The 21,775-nt window shown below is 42.9% G+C and overlaps 2 protein-coding genes across 17 annotated transcripts in view; one reads left to right on the top strand and one right to left on the bottom strand.

Annotated features, from left to right (window-relative positions):
• The window catches only part of TEP1 (telomerase associated protein 1), a 45,034-nt gene extending 32,506 nt beyond the window's left edge, over positions 1-12,528 (top strand). For 5 of the 14 annotated variants that reach the window (XM_019430545.2, XM_019430546.2, XM_019430548.2 and 2 more), the window contains 14 exons: positions 194-354; positions 596-709; positions 1,910-2,017; positions 2,383-2,515; positions 2,596-2,672; positions 3,047-3,179; positions 3,318-3,454; positions 3,605-3,729; positions 5,020-5,163; positions 5,315-5,411; positions 6,325-6,430; positions 6,536-6,741; positions 6,845-6,949; positions 7,403-7,622. In XM_019430545.2, the coding sequence (XP_019286090.2) occupies positions 194-354; positions 596-709; positions 1,910-2,017; positions 2,383-2,515; positions 2,596-2,672; positions 3,047-3,179; positions 3,318-3,454; positions 3,605-3,729; positions 5,020-5,163; positions 5,315-5,411; positions 6,325-6,430; positions 6,536-6,741; positions 6,845-6,949; positions 7,403-7,525 (1,769 nt within the window). In that variant the 3' untranslated portion in view covers positions 7,526-7,622. Of the gene's footprint in view, positions 1-193; positions 355-595; positions 710-1,909; positions 2,018-2,351; positions 2,516-2,595; positions 2,673-3,046; positions 3,180-3,317; positions 3,455-3,604; positions 3,730-5,019; positions 5,164-5,314; positions 5,412-6,324; positions 6,432-6,535; positions 6,742-6,844; positions 6,950-7,402; positions 7,623-8,707; positions 9,914-12,210 lie in introns of those variants that run through there. The other 9 variants (XM_053889220.1, XM_053889221.1, XM_053889222.1 and 6 more) reach the window with 9 other exon arrangements.
• A 104-nt stretch (positions 12,529-12,632) lies between these two features.
• On the bottom strand, positions 12,633-21,439 carry PARP2 (poly(ADP-ribose) polymerase 2). 3 transcript variants are annotated; one of them, XM_019430559.2, is made up of 16 exons: positions 21,315-21,439; positions 20,157-20,318; positions 19,795-19,865; positions 19,149-19,199; positions 18,844-18,940; positions 18,359-18,434; positions 17,625-17,727; positions 16,483-16,642; positions 16,085-16,223; positions 14,714-14,777; positions 14,501-14,635; positions 14,103-14,230; positions 13,849-13,948; positions 13,386-13,484; positions 13,021-13,145; positions 12,633-12,902 (listed from the first exon to the last, which is right to left on the bottom strand). In XM_019430559.2, exons 1-16 carry the CDS (start codon positions 21,343-21,345, stop codon positions 12,743-12,745), a joined length of 1,701 nt encoding a protein of 566 aa, XP_019286104.1. In that variant the 5' UTR covers positions 21,346-21,439; the 3' UTR covers positions 12,633-12,742. The 3 variants fall into 3 exon arrangements, with proteins under 3 accessions (XP_019286104.1, XP_019286101.1, XP_019286103.1); XM_019430556.2 differs by having other exon boundaries at positions 21,303-21,434; XM_019430558.2 differs by having other exon boundaries at positions 19,804-19,865; positions 21,303-21,434.
• Positions 21,440-21,775: the final 336 nt, after the last annotated feature.

Genomic DNA, 21,775 nt, shown 5'->3' with positions numbered 1-21,775 from the left:
GGGAGTTAGACAGCTGAACTCATATGATGACTAACCCCCTATTCAGGCTTTCCACAGCCTATGACTCACTGCTTTTCTCCCTGGAGCTGTGCCGTGGGACATCGCCCTCGCCCCGCATGATTGCCTTTGTCTTTGGGGTCCTGTCACACTTCCTCTTTCAGAGAATCTTCCCTTCTCCCTATTTCCAATGCAGAAGATTTCACAGTGCGGCTCTGGCCAAAGCAGTTGCTGACACTGCCCCAAAAGGCAGAAGACTTTCCCTGTGGCACTGAGCTCCGGGGACATGAGGGGCCTGTAAACTGCTGTAGCTTCAACACTGATGGAGGCAGGCTGGCCACTGGGGGCAGGGACCGGGTGAGCCACAGGGGTCCTCCCGCCTTGGGCCCCACAGCCCCTCTGGTCCCTGGATTCCTCAACAGCCCATTTCCCATTGCTCCCTAAGGCATTTTGTTTTGCCATATCTCCTTTGCCGCATCTGCCCACCATCCCTTCCTTGATATCCCCTTTCCCTTTAAAATTTCTTGCCCCAAATGGCCCTGGTATTCCTGCCTCCCTCCTGTGGTCCTGACTGCCCCCTCTCTTGGGACCTATCCAGAATCTCTTCTGCTGGGATGTGCGGATGCCCAAAGCCCCTGTTCTGATTTACTCCTTCTCTGCTTGTCACCGTGACTGGGTCACTGGCTGTGCCTGGACCAAAGACAATCTATTGGTAAGGGAAGAGGTGGGGGTGGGGCAGAGCTCAGCAGGGTTCCTGGGGGAGGACAACACTGTCCATCTCATCCTATTTCTAACACCCATTTATAATAATAGTAATAGCTGACATTTATTGAGCACTTAGTATGTGCCAGGCAGCTCTTTGAATGTCTTGCCTCTTTTACTCTTTACAACTCCTTGTAAAGCAGATACAGATACTACTATTATCTCTTTCACAGACAAGGATATAGAGCTCAGATAGATTAAAGAACATTTCTAAGGTCAGGTAAGTTATGAACTGAACCAGTAAACATAAGAAAGCCCATGCACTTGGGGTACCTGGGTGGCTCTGTCAGTTAAGCATCTGACTTGATTCCAGCTCAGGTCATGATCTCATGGTTCGTGAGTTTGAGCCCCACGTGGGGCTCCGTGCTGACAGTGCAGAGCCTGCTTGGGATTCTCTCTGTCTCCCTCTCTGCCCCTCCCCTGCTCATGCTCTCTGTCTCTATCAAAATAAATAAACATTAAAAAAAAAGAAGAAGAAGAAGAAAAGAAAGCCCATGCTGTTAACAAGAACACACACTGTCTCCCTAAGGATTTAGTGTGCCCTGTCCCTGCAGTTAAAGGCTATTGCTATGATTTCTTTAGTCCTAAGGCAAAAAACAAAAAAACAAAAAAAACCAACTCAAATTATGCACTCAAGGTTGGTAAAACCTAGTGTTCCAATGCAGAGTCCCTATATTATTCTCAAGAAGAGATGAGAAAGGAGTATCAGTTGAATAAACTTGTCATATCTGCCCTGTCCTTGCCTTTTAGGCAGCTGGATCTTTTCTTGGCATTGCAGACTTTTCACCTTTGTCTGGGTTTGTTGACTGACATTATATTAATAACAAGGACAATAGCCCCTATTTATTCAGTGCTTAGTATGTGCTAGGCAGTGTGCTAAGTCCTAAGTCCAGGCAGGTGCATTAGCCCCACAGCAGCCATATGAGATAGATACACTGTTATTATCCTTATTGAGTAGATAAGAATTCTAAGGCTTAGAGACATGAACTTATCCCAGGTCACAAAGTAAAGTGTGGCAGAGCTAGGATTTGAACCCAGGACATCCCATGTTCTTAATCACAAGCCTTACTGCTCCTCCCCAATATTATAAACACACAAAAATGCTGGAACCATGCTGATAATCCCATTCCTCCAACCTCTGACTCTGCAGGTCTCCTGCTCCAGTGATGGCTCTGTGGGGCTGTGGGACCCAGAACTGAAACAGCAGCTTGGCCAGTTCCTGGGTCATCAGAGTGCCGTGAGCGCCGTGGTAGCCGTGGTGAGAAGGCAGTGGAGAGCTCAGTGGGGGCTCTAGGAAAGCTAAGTAGGCTTTGGGACACTGGGTGCCTTGGGTATCTAATCTCAAAGGTAAAAGAAGTATAAAGAATGAGATACTCGGGCCTGGATTAGAACCGATCTAGGATATTGAGGCTGAGGGTTGGTGTGATGGGAGGAAGAGGGCAGCTTAGTATCTGGACCTCATGCAGGATTGCAGTCCTGAGCCACCCAGACTCTGTCCCTGCGTTTTCCTCACTCTTTGACAATGCCTAAGCCTTTAGTGGTCTGCCCTCACCTCCTGGTAGGAGTCACACTCCCCATATCCTGCTCAATAGGACTCTGTACTGATCCTGTGCTCTGGGGCAGGAAGAACATGTGGTGTCTGTGGGCCGAGATGGGACCTTGAAAGTGTGGGACCATCAGGGCGTGGAGCTGACGAGCATCCCTGCTCACTCAGGACCGATCAGCCACTGTGCAGCTGCCTTGGAGCCCCAGCCAGGTAAGGGATTGTCAGCCCCCTTCCCTCCCTTTTGCCCATGCTTCTTCCCTTCTTTTGACTTAGTCTCTGTGCCTTATCAGCTGGGCAGCCTGGGTCAGAGCTTCTAGTGGTGACTGTTGGACTGGATGGGGCCACACGGTTGTGGCATCCACTCTTGGTGAGTTCCCTGAAAGGACGGGGGTGGGCGGAGTGGAGGGGGTATAGTGGAACAGCCTTTTGTTGTGTTGACATTCCTGTGCCTCCCCCTCCCCCCACCGCTGGGCCCACCTCCATCCTTTCCTCCTAGGTGTTTCACTTTTTTTTTTTTTTAATGTTTATTTATTTTTGAGAGAGAGAGAGAGAGAGAGAGAGAGAGAGAGAGAGTTGGGGAGGGGCAGAGAGAGGGAGACACAGAATCCAAAACAGGCTCCAGGCTCTGAGCTGTCAGCACAGAGCCTGTGCAGGGCTCGAACCCACGAACTATAAGATCATGACCTGAGCTGAAGTCTGACTGACTTAACTGACTGAGCCACCCAGGCACCCCCCTCCTAGGTGTTTCAAACACACACCCTCCTGGGACACAGTGGTCCAATCAGTGCAGCTGCTGTTTCAGAGACCTCAGGCCTCCTGTTGACTACCTCAGAGGATGGTTCCATTCGGCTCTGGCAGGTACCTAAGGAAGCAGGTGAGTGAGTCATGGAGCGAGGCAACATATGAAAGAGGGGTGTGTTCGTGGGACCATGAAGGTCAGGGTGGCCTGATATCTCCTCTTTCATCTCAATAGTGGTTCAGCTTCTAATGCATCACTTCCTTCCTTCTCCAGATGACAGGTATATGCCCAGGAGTCCTACAGCCATCACTGCTTTGGCCTGGGCCCCAGATGGTTCTATGGCAGTGTCTGGGAATCAAACTGGGGAACTAACCTTGTGGCATGGAGCTAAGGCTGTGGCCACAGCACAGGTATGTTGGGGCAACCTTGGTTCCTTGTGTATGTGAGTTCTGGCTGTGCATGTAGTGGCACGTGCTGGGGTAAGAGGGATGTCTGGGAGTGGAAGGAAGGTTAGTCCTGGCTCCTCAGGAATACTGAAATGGACCTGTTGTGTTCTCAAGGCTCCAGGCAGCATCAGTGCTCTGATCTGGTACTCAGCACACACCTTGATTGTTCTCAGTGCTAATGAAAAAGTCAGCGAGTGGCAAGTGGAATTGCAGAAGGGTTCGACACAGAGAAATTTCAGGTGAAAGGGGGCAGCTGGGTTAATGTGATACCACGGTGGTCTCCTCACACCCAGGATTTTGAGCAAATCACTCCACCTCTACTTCTGAACTAGGAACTAACAGGATGTTAGTAAGTGGGGAAAAGACCCTGGGAAATTGTTTTTGGTTCCTCATCATGTCAATTTAAATAATAATTACCAAGTGCCTACTTTATGCTAAGCTCTGAACCAGGCAGTATGAACCAGATTGAAAATCCTTTTTTTTTTTTTTAAGTTTATTTTTATTTATTTTGAGAGAGAGAGAGAGAGCAGGGGAGGGGCAAAGAGAGAGGGAGACAGAATCCCAAGCAGGCTCCACGCTGTCAGGCAGAGCCAAATGCAGGGCTTGAAGTCATGAACCGTGAGATCATGACCTGAGCCGAAATCAAGAGTTAGACACTTAACTGACAGAGTCACCCAGGCACCCCTGAAATTACCTTTTAATTAAGGAAGCACAGTGGAAGAATGTGCACTTAAGTAAACCACCAGCAACATGCAGAGTGGTTAGTGCTATAATGAAGAGAGAGATACATAATTCCTGGGGGTGCAGAATTTGAGAAATTTATGGTGTACAAAAGAGTTGCTGTTTGATGTTGGGCTTAAAGGATGAGCAGGAGTTTTCTAGACCCATAAGGGAAGGGAATGATGTTTCAGGAAGAGCAAGTAGCATTAACAGAAAGCAAGGAGGCATGAGAGTGCATGGTATATTCTGGGCACAGCCAAATGTTGGATTCTTGGTGAGAGTGGGGGTGGGGGTGTCGGGGAATTTGGATTGAAAAGATAAACTGGGGCCAGGTTGTGGAGAGCACAGTGCTAAGAATTTTGAACAGAATAATGATCTGAAATTGAGGAAGAGGATTCTAGTGGCAGTATGGAGGATGGATAGTAGTAGAAAGATGTGAAGGGCAGGGAGATCACCTTTACATTAGTTGTTCTAGTCCAGGGAAGAAATAATGTGGGCCCTGAGCTGGGCAGTAGGATGCAAAGTGGGGAGAGAGGTTTAGGCATCTGTAACAAGTAGAATCCGCAGTGCTTATCAACCAGGATGGAAGGAAAAGACAGGCATGTAAGAGATTCTTAGTTTGGGCAGGTAAGGAGATGGTGATAATGAATACTGACAGAAGGAAAACAGAAAGAGGAAGAGAATTCATAGTGAAGTTAATGCATTGTGTTTGTACTTCACTCCTAAGGAATTCATGGGGAGCAGAGGAGCCTGAGAGAGGGGGACTAAAATAGGAACTTTCTGTCTCATGTAACTTTTTTGCGCTCCAGTCTTCACCTGAACCGAGTTCTGCTGGAGGACTTAGGGTTCCTGACAGGTGTGGCCCTGGCCCCAGACGGTCACACCCTCATCTTGGCCAAAGCAGATTTGGAGTTGCTGCACATGAAGCCAGGGGATGCTCCCTCTATAATCTGGTAGGATCCAAAATGCTGTTTCCTCTCAGGCTACAGAAAGAGGAAAAGTGGGTTAGTGGTTACCCTGAAGTTTGGTCTAACTTAGAACAAAATACTGGGATCTCATAGAGAGATGTTCATGGGTTTGCCTTCTTTCTTTCTTATAAACCAGGAGCGGCTTTACAGAATATCCTATTATGTTGTCTACCCATCAAGACTATGGTGTGTTTGTCCTACAGCTAGGGAACTCTGGAGTTCTTTATTTCATTGTAAGTCCTATTTGAGTATGTATTAAAATGAGCATTTGTCCAGGGCCAATATATATATACATATATATTTTAATATTTGTTTATTTTGGGGAGGGCGCAAGTGAGGGAGGGGCAGAGAGAGGAGGGATAGAGGATCTGAAGCAGGCTCTGCCCTGACAGGCTGATAGGGTCCAATGTGGGGCTTGAACTCACGAACTGTGAGATTCTGACCTGAGCCAAAGTCAGATGCTCAACAGGTGCCCCCCAGGACCAATATTTTTAAAACCTTGGGACCATGATTGAGGATAAGAGGAAGGGAAAGGCATTGGTTCTAAATTCCCTTCTCTTCCTTCAACTGGAGCATTCTATAGTGGGTTTCGGCTTTCCTATGAGGTTTTTTTGATACAAAAAAGGATTCTAGTTTTAAAAAGATCATGGGAAACCATCAACATAGGAGTTTTCTTAATTGCATTTTTTAATGTCTCTCTTGCCTTGCCACTGCAAGTACTAATATCTGGAACAAAACAGACATATCTTATAGACAGTACATGGGGTGAAAGAGGGCAGACACAGAAGGGTACATGCTCCATGATTTCATTCAAATGAAGTTAAAGAACAAGCAGAGGTAATTTACAGTGATAACTCAGAATGTTGTTAGCACAGGGGGTGGGGGTGCTCTGGCATTGACAGGGAAGGGACGTGAAGGCAAGTTTCCAGGGTGATGGAAATGTTCCGCAGTTTGATCTGAGCAGTGATTACATGGATGTGTACATGTGTAAAAGTTCATTCAGACATACATGTAAGATTCATATGCTTTACTGCATCTAAATTACAGTTAAGAAAAGTTCTCAACAGCCCAGAGCTGAAAAGAGTTGCTTTGGCTGGATAGGGTCAAGTGCAAGTAGGCTAAACAAAATGAGCCATCCTTTCACAGAGGCAAAAGGAATCAGGAGAGTTTGAACAGAGCCTGAACTTTGATCTGACCTTGGAGAATCCAAATGGGACCCTAGTGTTAGTAACTCAGGCCAAACCTGAATCTGGTGAGTGTGATGAGTGGACTGAAGGAGTCTGGAGATGCCTTGTGGGGGATGGTAGGTCCTTCAAGGCTGGAAACCTAGCTCTAACCTCTGCCCTTGAAATGGCAGAGTCGTCATATTTGTGTGCCAGTTCTGATGGGATGCTATTGAAACTCGCCAAATGCACCCAGGAAGGAGAATGGGACACAGGTGACATCTGGCAGAAAGAAGCAGAAATGCCTGAAACTCCAACTCCAGGGACAGAGCCATCTATGAATGACAGCATAGATAGCTGGTCACCGCCCCCACAGCTAAAGACACAGCAGCGTAGAAAGGTGAGTTTGAGGGAAGGATCACAAATAGAGGGAAGGAGGCTCTAGGTCTGACAGACTGATGCTTCCTAACAGCTCACCATACCGCTTCTCCTTTCCCTCCAAGATTCACTCGGGCTCTGTCACGGCTCTCCATGTGCTGCCAGGGCTGCTGGTGACAGCCTCAAAGGACAGAGATGTTAAGCTGTGGGAGAGACCCAGTATGCAACTGGTAAGTGCATATATGTGTAAGAAGGGCTAAAGGATGTCACAAGAGAGGAAACTTAGGCAAAGAGTGTACAAAAGATCAAAAATCTGGTTTCTTCTGTCTTTGCTATGACGTGCAACTGACCTGTTTCCAGATTAAAGGCATTAATGTGAGGGGCACCAGAGTGGCTCAGTCATCTAGGCATCTGACTTCAGCTCAGGTCATGATCTCACTGTTTGTGAGTTTGAGCCCCACGTCAGGCTCTGTGTTGACAACTCAGAGCCTGGAGCCTGCTTTGGATTCTGTGTCTTCCTCTCTCTCTGCCCCTACCCTGCTTGTACTCTGTCTCTCTCTCTCTCTCAAAAATAAACATTAAAAAAATTTTTTTTTAAGGCATGAATGTGAGAGATAAACAAGTTAGTAAGGAGGCCCTAGGCTTGTAGCCCTTATCTCCCCCTTTTCTGTTCCCCGTTGTAGCTGGGCCTGTTCCAATGCGAAGGGGCTGTGAGCTGCCTGGAACCTTGGCTGGGCCCTAACTCCACCCTGGAGCTCGCAGTGGGAGACACACAGGGCAATGTGTACTTTCTGTCCTGGGAATGAAGGCAGAGACACCACTGTGCTAGAGATGCAAAGCCTGAAGATACCAGTGGCTACTTTCTTGATTAAGTTTTAAAAATAAAGTGTCAGAAAACCTCAAGTGCAGTCTTGCCTATGCTCTGAAGTGGATGTGGACCAAGAATATGGGAGTTCTAATGTTTTTTTTTTTCTGATTTAACATTAATTCTTATTAGAACTGCAAGAAAAAGAACCAAATCTATAGTAGACATTCTTTGAAACCAGGCTTTAGAAATCTTCTATCATTTGCTAACCCCAGGATCCTAAGATACCATTCCTGCCAGTAGGAAGGATGAGTGATGTTGCACAGCACTTAGTGTGAACAGAGAGCTGAAGACCTCTCACTTAGTCAACAAAGAATAAGAGGGGTGCCTGAGTGGCTCAGTTGGGTAAGCATCTGACTCTTGATTTCAGCTGAGGTCATGATCTCACGGTTCATGAGATCGAGCCCTGTGTCAGGCTCTACATTGATAATGCGGGGTGTACTTGGGATTCTCTCTTTCTCTCCCTAAATAAATAAATAAATAAATAAATAAATAAATAAAACATTAAAAAAAACTAAAAGAAGAAAGCATAAAGGAAGGAAGAGTGAGTTGAAAGTGCCCAGTTAGGGCATTTAGAGAGAACATTAGGCTCCACTCATAGAAACGGTGTCTTCTATGCAGAACTACCTACCCAGCTAAGAGATGAAAAGCCAGGCCACTGAAACTACAACGAGACTTCTGGTTTTCACACCCTCTGACAGAGCAGCAGCAGCCATTTGACTTACATACATTTGTCAATATAGTAATTTGCATTCTTGGAAGAAATCACAAAAGTGTATCTCTCAAATTGAAGTTCACACAGATTAAAACAAATGAAAAGGTAGAATAATTATACCAATGGACTCACCAGGGACTGTGATCCTTCTAAGCTCTAGAACCTTATTTTCCTGTAATTCTATCTTATGGGAGAGGAAGTTCCCTGAGGCCCTTTCTAAGGGTTAGGGAAAGGTTAAAGATCTATGTCCCAAGAATTCAAGGACTTGTATATGAGAAGCCAAGATTTTGTCCTGGTTGGTAAGGTTCTCTTAAAGAAATACCACTGCACTCTGACCTAGAAATGAGTTTTGTGGATTTGGGGAGTTGAGGGGTACTGAGTTTTGTTCTCATTGCACCTTGATTCTAGGTTTTACATGGAGAAATCACCTGAGGGACTTTTTCCTTACCTCTACCAATGCCTCATGGTCTCCCTCAGCCAGAGGATAAAGACATAAGAAATGCCATCAGCTGATGTCTTAATCATAGGTCATGCTTCTGTCTTTTCTCATGTGCCTCATGCAAGGACTCTAAAAATACTTTCAAGACCACCTCCTCCATACACCTTGTGACTAGAAGTCCAAATGAAGGTTTTTTGAAATTTATGATTTATAATACTACCTAGAAACGCTAGAGATCCATGGCATGGCATCATCCTAAAAGTTGCTGATTTCAATCTTTGGCCTTTTCCTCCTCTGAAAGCATGGGCCAAGGACAGGAGGAAGCCCTAGATGTCTGTCTTCCATGCTTAAAAATTCTACAAAAGCACCCCACCGAAGGCTAGAGGAATGGAGATAAAGAAAATTAAAAGGCTAACTTGACCTTTGCTCAATAGACTCAGCCTTGTTGGCCAGGCCTCCTTGAAGGGGTTTTTCTACCTATTTTATCTTGTAGACCTTGTATCTGGCAAGGTCAGAGTATACTTGCTATGAGTGACAATAAGAAGAGACTCTAGGTAAAAGTAAGTATGTGCCCAAGGGAGTTGAGGTTTTAGTTTAAACATCTTCTGAGTTCTTATCATTAAGAAGAAATTCAGTGTCTCCTAGTATCTGGATGAGTTCCACAATTATAGCTATTGGATTGTGGGATCATAGGACATCAGAGCAGTCTTCTCCTACCCATCCACAAAAATATATTTTTCATATACCAAATTTTTATACATGTTTCTACCTATCTATTCACAATCTGTTTTCAAATCGAGAGCAGAGCTACTTAAAGTTTAGTTTGTAAACTAGTGCCGGTCCACAAATCATTATTATTATTATTTTTTGTTTTATTTTTTATATTTGAGAGAGACAGAGAATGAGTGGGGGAGGGGCAGAGACAGAATCCGAAGCAGGCTCCAGGCTCAGCCCAACGCAGGGCTCAAACTCACAAACCGTGAGATCATGACCTGAGCTGAAGTCTGGCGCTTAACTGACTAAGCCACCCAGGTGCCCTGCCAGTCTACAAATTATTAGTGGTTCACAGTAAGTACAGAAATTGAGAGTAAGCATTTAGAAATTGTTATAGAAATTTGAACAGTAATCTTATATATCTGACAAATTTAATAATAAAAACTGAAGCTTGTAGTTTGTATGCTTTTCACTTCATTTTCCTAGTTCCTCATTTTTATTAAATTTTATGAAAGTGTTGTTCCATGACAGACCAGAAATTAAAACAAAGAAACAATTGGTCCTTCATCACAGAAAGTTTGAGAAACACTATTTAAGAGAAACCCGGTACCCAAGTGGCTAAAAGCATAAACTTGGAAAAAGCCTGCCTGAGTTCAAATCTCCATGCCTCCCTTTCCCTGTCTATTAAATAGGAACAATAATGGGACCTACTTCTTGGGGATATTGTAAGAATTAGATGAGTCGCGGTGGGTGAAACATTTGATGTGCTAAGTGTTCAGTAAGTCTAGCTTGACTGTTCTTTTACTGACCCAATAGTGCAAGTATTACCTTGTTACTCTTCCTCAAAAATGTCTTCATTACTGGTATTTATTTAATTGGTCAGATGAAATCTGGGCTAAATTCTTCAGTTTTCAAAAAACTTATATATGTGGAGCTGATATTCTTTCAAATACCTTATCTTTCCGTCCAGGAAAATGGATGTGTTTTCTGTCAGTTAGGATAGTGAGGTTATGCTATGGTAACAACTCCAGAATCTCAACAGCTTAAAATAACAAAGATTTATTTCTTCTCATGCCACAGCAAGGATTCATGAGCGATTCTGCTCTACTTTGCTCACGCTTAACATTTTCAGTGACTGCAAAGGCAGGAAAAAGGAAATGTGGCAAAAACCAACCAAACAAACAAAATCTGTGGGCTCTAAGTCTTCAGTCTAGAAATAAAACACATCACTTCCACTCATATTTTGTAAATGTGAGCAAAGCAAGTCACATAGCCCTACCCACTGTCAAAAGGGAGAGAGGTATCATCCTATCTCGTACTGGGGAGAACCAGGAACCAGATACACAGTTATACCCCTAAAGAACCTATTGGCATTGGTGTTTTTCCAGTAAAATGGCTCTTAATCCTTTTTTTTTTAAATCATTTAAGATTTCCAGAAGAGTATTCCTATATACTTTTCACCAAGCTTCCTCTAACACTAACAACTTCCATAGCCACATTTAGATTTCCCATTTTCTATAGTCCAGAATACATTGCATTTACTCATCCTGTCTCCTTAGTCTCCGCCAATTGTGAGTTTTTCAGTCTTTCTATAACCTTGACACTTTTGAAGAATACTGGTTCAGTGTTTTGTAGAATGTCTTTCAGTTTGGTTTTGTCTCATGTTTTTTCATGAGTGAACTAAGATTGTGGATTTAAGGGAAGAATAAAAGATATGATATGTCCTTCTTGTTATATCATATCTGAAGCACATGTTATCAACATGACTTCTTACTGGTGATGTTAATTTTGATCACTTAAAAAAAATTTTTTTTGAGGGGGCGCCTGGGTGGCTTAGTTGGTTAAGTGTCCAACTGGCTCAGGTCATGATCTTGCAGTTCATGAATTCGAGCCGCACGTTGGGCTCTGTGCTGTCAGATCAGCCTGGAGCCTGCTTCAGATTCTGTCTCCCTCTCCCTCTGCCCCTCCCCCACTCATGGTCTGTCTCAACCTCTCTCTCAAAAATAAACATTAAAAAAAATTTTTTTTAAAAATTCCTTTCCAGTCTTTGCTGAATGTTTATCATGAAAGGGTGTTGGATTTTGCCAAATGCCTTTTCTGTATCTCATGAGATCGTCATGTGACTTTTGTCCTACCCTGATAGATTTGCATATGTTGAACCAACTTTGCATTCCTTTGATAAATCTCACTTCATCATGGTGTATCATCCTTTTTGTTACTGGTTTAGGCTCGGTAGCATTTTATTGCGCATCTATACTCTTAAGGGAAGTTGATCTATAGTTTTCTTTCCTGGTGATAACTTTATCTGGTTTTGGTTTCATGTTACCTCATAGAATGAGTTGGGAAATACTCTCTTTTACTTTTTGGGGAAGTGTGTAGTCTAGTTTTAATAGCAGCACAGTATTTCAATGAGTGAATATATTTAACTAGGGATCTTTTTTTACATAGAACAACGCTACACTGACATCATCTATACAAACATGCAGATCTGTGGTTTTTAGGTCAAAGGGTATGTACATTTTAAATTTTGACTGGTAATCTGATCTCTAAAAAGTTACAGGCTACTGTTTTCATTTAAATAACCTTCACTTTTATCTAGTGAAGTATGGTTTTGTCTGTGTTTGTGTGTGTGTGTGTGTCTGTGTTGCATGTGTTTACAAATAATCAGGAAGTCTTTGGATCTGACCTGGACTTTGGTACTTCTTAAATGGAACAGGGTATGTCAAAATTCATTCTATTCTCTCCTTTCCTCCCTGAGATGTATTTAGGCTTAGTGACAAGTCCTCTAAGTGCTTCCAGATTTTTGGACATCTGCTGAATCCTAAGATAAGTGGTGGGAGACCTGGTCTGCAGTTGGTAAATGGGGGAAAAAGTCAAGTTAGAAGATTTGGATGGGAACAAGGGAACAATTTGGCCTCTGTTGTCTCTACCCTTCTTGTAAGAATACCCAACAAACTTCAGTTTGCATAAAAATTGAATTAAGTGGGGGAAAAACATCACTATCCATTAGCATCGTCAATGCACAGAAGCTATTCTTCTGTGAAGAAACAGGATCCTGAGTAATTTGTAGCTAGCTGTGGGATACATAGAGCAATGGGTACTTTCTGTCCTGAAAATGAAGAAGTACGAATGTGAGAAGAAATAGGTATTTGGAGAAGTTGAGCCCAAAGAAGCCAATGGTAGATTTGTGCTATTTTTATTACATAAAATATCAGAAAAGTCAAAAGTACAACACTACACATTTTCTTGTTTGAAGATCACATCTTATCCGGGTTATTTACGATTGACATTCACCACAGCTGCAGGAAATTAAACCGTACCTTTAGAAGGTATCGCATGCGGACCTGGTTGGGGCTATAGACAATGAATTCATTGTAGTTGAGGGTATAACCCTCTGGATTCAGAATTCCTGTGTCACTTGCTGGTCCTAAGGGTACTGTACTCCCATTCCTGCCAAGTAGAAGAAAGTGTGTCAACATCGGCGTCAGTGTCAAAAGTTGGAATACAGAAAGTAGAGAGTCTTATCTGACCAAAAGGAGACTTCTGGCCCTCTAGACTGAATACTTACAGAGTGATGAAGGAGGCAGGACTGGGAGCCATCTTGCCCAGTCCCTTGGTGCTATGTTTGCCCTGAAGTAATCTTTCTGCCTCAGGATTGGCCTCTAGTAGTTCATTACACTGACCTAGAGCTACCTGCAAAGCAAAAGATCTTTTAACACCCACATCCTACTGAGAAGTGGATGGCTCTAAGGCCAAACAGAAAATCCCATCAGTACTTTCTTCCCCTACTCCTGCAGAGGAACAGAATGAAAATTGCCCTTGGTCCCCTCTCAGGTTCTCCCAGGTATACCTCCTGGTTCCGGAGTCAAACTGTTCTCTTTGGAAAAATAGGAACTCATAACAAACTAGAGATCATAAATATGTTCATCTCACCTCTGATAAAAGCAGCAGTCCAGTATCCTTCACACGAGAAGCAAAGCAGTAATTGGCACTCTTAGAAGACATGTCGGCAAAGTAGATTCCTTTCCCAAACTGAAATATATCAACAGCCATGAAGGTCAGCTGCTTAACCCACTGTGTTAGAAAGGAGGCCTATACCAGTGACCCTATGTTGCCATTATCTTAAACACTATATAGACCCTTCTCCGTTTCTCCTTGCAGTTCTGTTCCAGAGAAGGCAGATGTATTGGTGAGTCTCTCTTTCTGAGGGGGTAGATGGGATATCTTTAGGAATTTAAAGGAAGAGGGAAAAGGTAAGAAATGTTAGGGTTTTTAGTGAGCTGTTTTAATTCTTGGGAAGAATCCTAATCTAGAAATACAAGAGAAAAAAAAGGACTGCGAAAATTATTGTTATCCTTTACCCTGAGCTTCCTTCCAGGATTCAATTTCTACTCACCATGTAACCTGTGATGGGAGCCTCAGGTGGGGCAATTCGAAGCCCATGGCTCAGGATTCCCACCCAGTTAGTAAGTCTGGAACCATGCCACAACAGCATCCTAGGGAAAAGCCATTACTATTATTGCCCTCTATTGCTCTCCAGCAGGGATAGGCCATAAGCACAAAAAAGCCATTTTCTGCCATTTTCCAGAGGTCCCATAACCACACTTCAGGCAAGGGAATGTTTTCCCAAACCCAAAGCTAAACTCAGACCTGTTATGAAGGTCCTCTCTGAAGGCTTCTTTTTCACCCTCCTTCTCTACTTCAAAAACATCCAGCAAGGTCATGGTATAGTCCCTGTGTGTGGGAGCATGAGTAGACTGTAGGTACTGGGAAATCACCTGTGAAAAAAAATGAAAGAAATGGCTGATACAGACTGTACAAGAGACCAGACTGAGCTGAAGAACCTTGGGGCTTCTGGTAAAAACCGGCAGACTTCCTGCTCCCTAATGGTCTCACAAGGCAGTGAGAGAGCTGTACTTTCCCCAGTTCCTGGTACACAAAAACTCTGCTCTATGTAAAAGTTTGCTCTTAACCAGAAGCACTCAGAGAACAGTGGGGTTAGGGGGATGGGTCTTAAAGGCAGGAAAATACATGATCATTTTTCTTACTTTGAACTCATAACTTTCATGGTCTAGAGGGTGCAAGGCACAATGTAGTTTCCTATAGTGCTGGTCCAATGGGTGTTCTGGGCTTTGCAGCTCCATCTTCACAAGCTTAATGGCAATTTCAATGTCTCCCAAAGCCTGGCAAGATGAGACGCAGGATCAATGTGTAGGAACTTGGGAACAGAGTTAATGCTTCCCAATCTACACATGTCTCACCTCTAGTAGTTGTACTTTGTCTGACAGCTCTTTTTCTGTCCGGATTAATGGAGGGGTACGGAGTCTAAGAACAGAGATATAATTCATAATCAGTTCTCTGATGTGTGACCGAAGGCACGTGACTGAAAGTAACAGACTAAAGATAGGTCCTTTAGAAAATAAGTATAAAAAACTGGGGTTTTCCACGCGAGGGAGAATCTGTATATATATAAAGAGAGGTTCCAAATATATAAATATATGAAGAGAGGTTATGTACATAACCTTGATATCTGTATACACTACAAAGTGATCCCAAGTCCAGTTACCATCCGTCACCATACTGTTGACCTCCTTCACCCATTTCGCCCACCCCCAACCACCTTCCTCTGTCTGGTTCTCTGTATCTGTGAATTAGTTTTTGTTTTGTTTTTTTTAGATTCCACATAAGTGAAATCACATGGTATTTGTCTTTCTCTGTAGACTTATTTTGCTTAGCATAACAGTCTCATAATCCATCCATTCATGTTGTGGCAAATGGCAAGATTTCATTGTTTTTTATGGCTGAGTAGTATTCCATTGTATAAATATACCACATTGTTATCCATTCATCTGTCAATAGATACTTAGGTTGTTTCCATATCTTGGCTATTGTAAATAATGCTGCAATGAACACAGGGATGCACATATCTTTTCAAATTGATGTTTTCATACTCTTCAGATAAATATCCAGAGGTGGAATAGCTGGTCCATATAGTAGTTCTATTCTTAGTATTTTGAGGAATCTCCATACTGTTTTCCATAGTGGCTGTGCTAATTTACAATTCTACCAACAGTGTATGAGAGTTCCCTTTTCTCCACATCTTTTCCAACACTTGTTATTTCCCATATTTTTTTAAATAATAGATGAATCTTTATATCAATATCCATAAAGAATAATTTGGATATAGTCCTGTCTAGAAGCAGAAGTAGACCTGTTGACCACTTAAGGTTATTTTTAGGTCACAGAGCTCTATAAAGCAATGAAAGGAATAAAAACAGAATCAACACCAGAATATAGCATCAACAAAGATAAAATGTATTATACCTACAATCATTTGAATTAGGGAGTTATATGTCTGAAGGTATTTTACTTGTTGGTTAGATAGCTAGACCCATATTCTCTTGGGTAACTTCCATTTGGTCAGAAAATATGGTTGTAATCAGGTCAGGAGTTTGCATTCCAAACTTGTAAGCCGACTAAATAGGCTATCTCTAAATTATTTTGGCTCTGTGTTTATCCAAGATGATCATTTCATTAGAAATGAAAGATTAAAAAAATTATAGTTGCTGCTGAGTGATATAGGGTATATGGTTAGGTAGAAGACCAAAGAGAAGTAACAGCACAGGCTTTACCCAAAGTCATGTGGGATCCTTGTGTAGAATTCATTGCATGCTTCCAGGAGAGCTCGTCCATGCTGGCCAGCCCGAATACAATCCTCAATCTTCTTAAGAGACTGGTAGCCTGCCTTGATTTGTGCCGCTGTCAGCTTCCCTGTAGGCCCAGCCAAAGAGCATCAGATCCCACACGTGGAGTCTTACCCTGTAAACTGTATTCACATGCCTACCCAACAAAGACTCTCACCACTCAACTTTCAAAACAGCTTCTCTCCCCTCATACTACCTCTTACCCCAGATCTCCTGTTCTTCATTCATACTATCAGCAAGCTTTAAATCATGAAGGTGACTAAATATTCCATGAAAGGAACTAGGAAATATAGAGAGGGAATGTAGGATAGAATCTGAAGTCCTACCGAGAGGGGCTTTCTTGGTATCATATTTCATTTCTACCATCATCTCTTCCATGGCCTGGACATTACAGATCAACTCTATCAGCTCCTGTACACGGAGATCTAGCTGCGATTCTGGTTTCAAGGGGGATTTAAGAGATTCCTTTTTTGTTTTCTCTTCATTCTACAGCCAAAAAAAAAAGAAAAGAAAAATATGAAAGTATCTATTTTGAGGTCCCTACAAGGGATGGCTCTACAATATTCCTGGCAGGTGAACATCAATCAGCCTTTGCTAGACCACAGGTTCATTCCATTATTAATGTAGTTAGAGTACTCAGTGTGACTCCTACATCTGCCTCCCATAGTTAAACACTCAGAATAAGTCTAAAAGGCTCTCCTAATATGCTGGTAAGTATGTAAAGACAGCTACTATGTCTCAGATCTTCTCATCTTAAAATGACTAAGACTTTTACATTTTTCAGATACTGTATGTAACAGTTTTCAGCATCCTGGTTGCAACTCAATTTGTCAAAATTATTATTATTTTCTTTATTGGTATGGTATATACTGGTAGTATATAACCAAAAGTGAAGACAACTTTATTTTTTTTTAATTTTTTTTTTTTTAACGTTTATTTATTTTTGAGACAGAGAGAGACAGAGCATGAATGGGGGAGGGTCAGAGAGAGGGAGACACAGAATCTGAAACAGGCTCCAGGCTCCGAGCTGTCAGCACAGAGCCTGACGCGGGGCTCGAACTCACGGACCGCGAGATCATGACCTGAGCCGAAGTCGGCCGCTTAACCGACTGAGCCACCCAGGCGCCCCAAAAGTGAAGACAACTTTAAATGCAGTTTCATCACTGTGACTATATATTACTCCTCTCTGGATCCATACATTAAACTTCAGGACCTAAGATTTTATAAGAACCATACTAGACAGTAGAGACTAGACAGCATTTTCTATCTTCATTCTATAGTCCCTTTAAGATTACAAAGATCCGTGAAAGTTATCCCTGAGGTAACTGTTATCTTCAGTTAGGTGGTGAACAGCAAGACTCAAGACACCCTGGTCTGTTCTAGTCTAGGACCTGATCTAAGCCATTCTGTTAGACTTCACCTTGGTTAAAAGGAAGCAGTTTTCTCCCCAAATGTGTAGTCGGTTTACCTGTGCATTGGTGGCATAGTCCATTTCTAGCATATCATATTTTCCAGGCACCTTCTTAAACTTCTTACGATCCTCCCAATTGTTTTTTGTTTTGTCAAGGAATCTGTAGAATCCATGATGGTGAGAATATCTTACAAATAAGGGTCTACTAGGAATGGGCTTATAATTGTTTCCTTAGAACATCTCCAAACTATGTCTCCCCCCAACCCCCAAACTTCTTAGAACTCTTTTATACCCAAGTTCCCACAAATCTGGACTCTAAATTAGGATCCTGAATAGAAAGAAAAGCTCTGGAGACAAAGGGAACAAAAAAATGGGAAAAAAGGGTCCTTGAGCTTCTTAAAGGCCCCAAAATACCACATAAGCCATTGAGATTTTAGACAAAAGATCCCTATCTGCAACCTGTCTCTGAAAGATTCTCAGAGACTCCAGAAAGCTCTGCATCCACATCATAGTGAAAGAATTTTTAAAACTCTAGCTGCAATATTCTCATCCTACCCACTTGGGTTTCCCAAGTTTCCTTAATTGTTGGTCATGTGCTAATTATATTAGATTCTTCTATTTTTAGTCAATTTCAACATTAGGTGATATAATCACTAACTAAAGAGGCAGTTTGGTGTTTCAGTCACAGAATGTCACAGTGGAAATACATTAACAGTGAGGCCAAATCACACTTCCTATAAAATTCTTAAAGAAGACACATCCAAGAAGAATAGTATTTTTTTGGTACTCACTTCTTCTGAAAGATTTCCTTGGCTTTGTTGAGGTCCCCTGAACAAGCCACCAAGCTGTGCTGCCCCATTTTCCCCACTGCAAAGTAAGTGCCACACATAAGATGGTTTCCTGCCAATCCAAGAAGAGTTCTCTCTCGAAACAAGCCAGCTCTCTAAGGTCTCCCTGCTTATCATGTGACAAATGGGCAGGAAGGGGAGAAGGAAAGGTGAATGGATCCAGGAAGCTGATCCTGTTGATACTAGTTACCTGCTAACTGCCACAGTCCCTGAGCAGCATTAGCAGACCAACTGCAGGACACTCCCAGCCTCAATAGGCTGCCCTAGGTTTTTCCAATGAGGATGCTTGCTATTCCATTTGCAAGCCCCTCCCAGGTTACAGAGCCTCCATTCTACCAATTGAAACCCAGGGGATCTTTTGGTTACTCACTAAGCCGCTTCAGGGTTTCTGAATGACCAATCAGAAGATCCATAATAAAAGTCATTACCCCGGCCCCATCTCATCCAAACACTGAAGTGCCTCTGGGCATCATCTTCTAAGAGCTGAATCAAATAGTACTTGTTGTTGTTGAACTGAAGATTAGTCTATGATGAGAGAAATATGAACATAAGAGAGAGGTTTACAAATGGAAGCCAATAAACCGATGACTCTTCCGTGGTCACAGGTACCAGTTATTGCTATAAGGAAAAGGCTAATATAAGGGACTTCAGAATGAAAGATCTGGGCATTGGGACACTGTCATCAGTAATTATCAAGAAGAATTGCCATAAATAGAATGGCTCCTCCCTTTACCTGATTTAGCATGACATCATAGACATCCTTCCCTTCACAGTACACATGGGCCTAGAGAGAGAAGGAAAAAATTGACATCAGTATAGTCTCAGCCCTAATGAGATCCTAAGTGACACTAAATTTTCTTCTGCCTCAAGATGTCATTCTCCAGCACTGCCAACAGCCATCTTCCAAGGAAAGAAATGCCAAAGTATGTTCTTCTCCCCATAACCTGTTATTCCTATAATGAAAACACGTTGCTTTTTTTGTAATTACAGAAAAACAAATGATTCTGACAGTTAAAACCTCCAAAGGAAGCCTTTTTTCTGTATTCTTCACAACCTTTTCACATTTATCAGTAACTCATGCCATACCAGGGCAGTTTCTCATTAGAACAGAGATGGTTCTTCCTTGATAATGGTATAATTTTCTAACTGAGAAAGAGAATGAGGTGTGGGAAGCTGATGACAACCCCAGAATTTAGAAATACCCTGATTATTATCCCCAAACTCCACCACTTCCATCTCTTAGCCTTAGAGAAAATTAATCACAAGCAGTATTTGGGAAAGGACTCCTAAAATGAATCCTAGCAGTGTTCTGGACAAGAATCCAAGTAACAAATGAAAAACTGCTTTCTGAGAAACCAATGCGCAGAGGAGTCTCTCACCTTCCCCACTTTGGCTGTGCACTCCGGGTCCACAGGAGCTTTTCCCTTTAACAGCAAAGTCTTCACAGACTCTGAGGAAAGACAGATACAGACTACAGCTACTTACATGAGGATCGAAAATAGCTATCATGTCATAATTAACTTTGCCCTTCCCAAGCAACCCTGATCTGCCCAGTTCTCAAGCTGTTTAAACTACATGAAACTGAAGATTCCGAGAAAGTAGATGAGTACTACACCCAAAGGATAGAATATTAATTATATCTCTGAGAAAGGAAGAAGAGTTGAAAGAATAAGACATCCCTCACCCGCAGCCTCCCATAGACACTCTTGCTAGCCTCCCTGGCCTACCATTTGAAGCTGACCTTGCTTATCTTCTGTCCTGTCATTATTGGTCTTTCCTTCAGTCACAGGCTCCTTCTTTACCCCCTGCCTTTCGCATCTTCGAGTTTTCTTTGCAGGAGGCCAGTCTTCTGTAGCTACGTTGCTATTATTAACTCTTCCAGCTTTGTTTAATGCTACAGAAGCTATGGGCACAAAGAATGGGCAAAGAACCAAAAGAAAGAATGAGTACCCAATGAACACGACCCTAGTTTGAAAAAACATCATCTTTTTAAAGAAATGGCTCAAGATGGTTTTGTAAATATACAAAGAAATAATACCTGCAAACCACTATTCTTGATAATAGTCTAGAAATCACTTCCTAAACTGCTATTCTAGCCAAATAATAAACTAAACTAAACTAAACTTAAATTAAATTAAATTAAATTAAATTAAATTAAATTAAAATGGAGCCCCACGGGCTCTTGTGAGCTCATAGCCTAAGGCAAGAGTCTCATAGCCTGCTTATCTCTATTTATTCGTGCCCCCAAACTTTCTCAACACCTATCCTCAAACTAAGGTGGTATGAGATTATGGTTAGTAGAGTGCTCTGGAGTTTGTCTCTAGCTTAAAGCCTAGCCCTGTCTCTTCTGGCAGTGAAACCCTGTAGAAGTTATTTCATCTCTTTGTACTTTAGTTGCCCCCACTGTAAAATCCAGAGGATAACAAAAATAGTATATAATTTGTAGGATGGACTTACGCACTTAAAAACATAATACACAGAGAGTATGATGGCTCATCAGTTCTAAAACCTGAATTTTACTATCTCTGAAACTGGTATGCATCCTACAGTGGATGACATATAAGCAATGAATCACGTTTTAGTTGGAAGCATTTTTCCTTTCTTAGTGATACATAATGATGCACCTCAATTTTTTTTAATTGGACATTAGGTGTTTAAAATAGTGCTGGCACTGTTAGTTATTAGATGTCTACAAGCAAGCCCTTCTCATAATTCTGTAATCCAAAAAGGTCTGAGAACCGAAATTTTAAAAGTTTTACACCTAAACTAGCTTGATAGCTAAGGGCGGGTCAAAGGGCGACGGAAGGGGAGGGGCTAGGGCAGAGGGCCCCGTTCCCTTCAGACTCCCCGCCCCTCCAGCATTAGCCCCCTACAATGTGCTCCGAACCTCGTGCCCTACCGCTGCGAGTTCCCCGCCGCCGGGCCGCCATGAAGCCAGAACTTGGGCGTCATCAACCCTCTCCCAGGAATCGCCCGCCTAGTCACAAGGCGGGAATACAGCGCGCGTGCGTCCTGGAGAGAAGACGTCTACAAAGGACAGGGGCGGTACACCCCTCGATATTTGCATGTTGCTGTGCGTTGTGGGAAGTCACCATAACTGAGAAATGTCTTTAGGTATGGGAGTCTTATAAATGCTCGGCGGGGCCACCCTTTCCCATAGGGCGGAGGGAAGCTCATCGGTGGGGCTACGCGCTGAGTGCCTTAAGTCACTCTACCCCATGTCCCCTGGGAAGGTCTGAGACTAGGGCCAAAAGCGGCCCTAACAGGGTCCTCCCTGAGGTTCGGGGAGGTGAGTTCCCAGAGAACGGGGCTCCGCGCGAGGGCAGACTGGGCAGGAGATGCCATGGACCCCGCCCTCGA

The sequence above is a fragment of the Panthera pardus genome, unplaced genomic scaffold (assembly GCF_024362965.1).
Source record: "Panthera pardus isolate Hobbes unplaced genomic scaffold, ASM2436296v1 HiC_scaffold_24, whole genome shotgun sequence".
NCBI classification, from domain to species: Eukaryota; Metazoa; Chordata; class Mammalia; order Carnivora; family Felidae; genus Panthera; species Panthera pardus.
The sequence above is the reverse complement of the archived record's forward strand: the minus strand, read 5'-3'. Positions and strand labels throughout refer to the sequence as shown.

Excerpts from the sequence above, each read along its gene's own strand:
- PARP2 (XM_019430556.2), bottom strand. The coding sequence starts at position 21,345 with ATGGCGGCCCGGCGGCGGGGAACTCGCAGCGGTAGGGCACGAG. Across the intron at positions 14,231-14,500 it reads ATGAAAGTTATGAGTTCAAA|GTGATTTCCCAGTACCTACA; the intron begins GTAAGAAAAATG and ends TTTTTTTCACAG. Across the intron at positions 13,949-14,102 it reads AGAGAGGACCTTCATAACAG|GATGCTGTTGTGGCATGGTT; the intron begins GTCTGAGTTTAG and ends GCTTTTCCCTAG.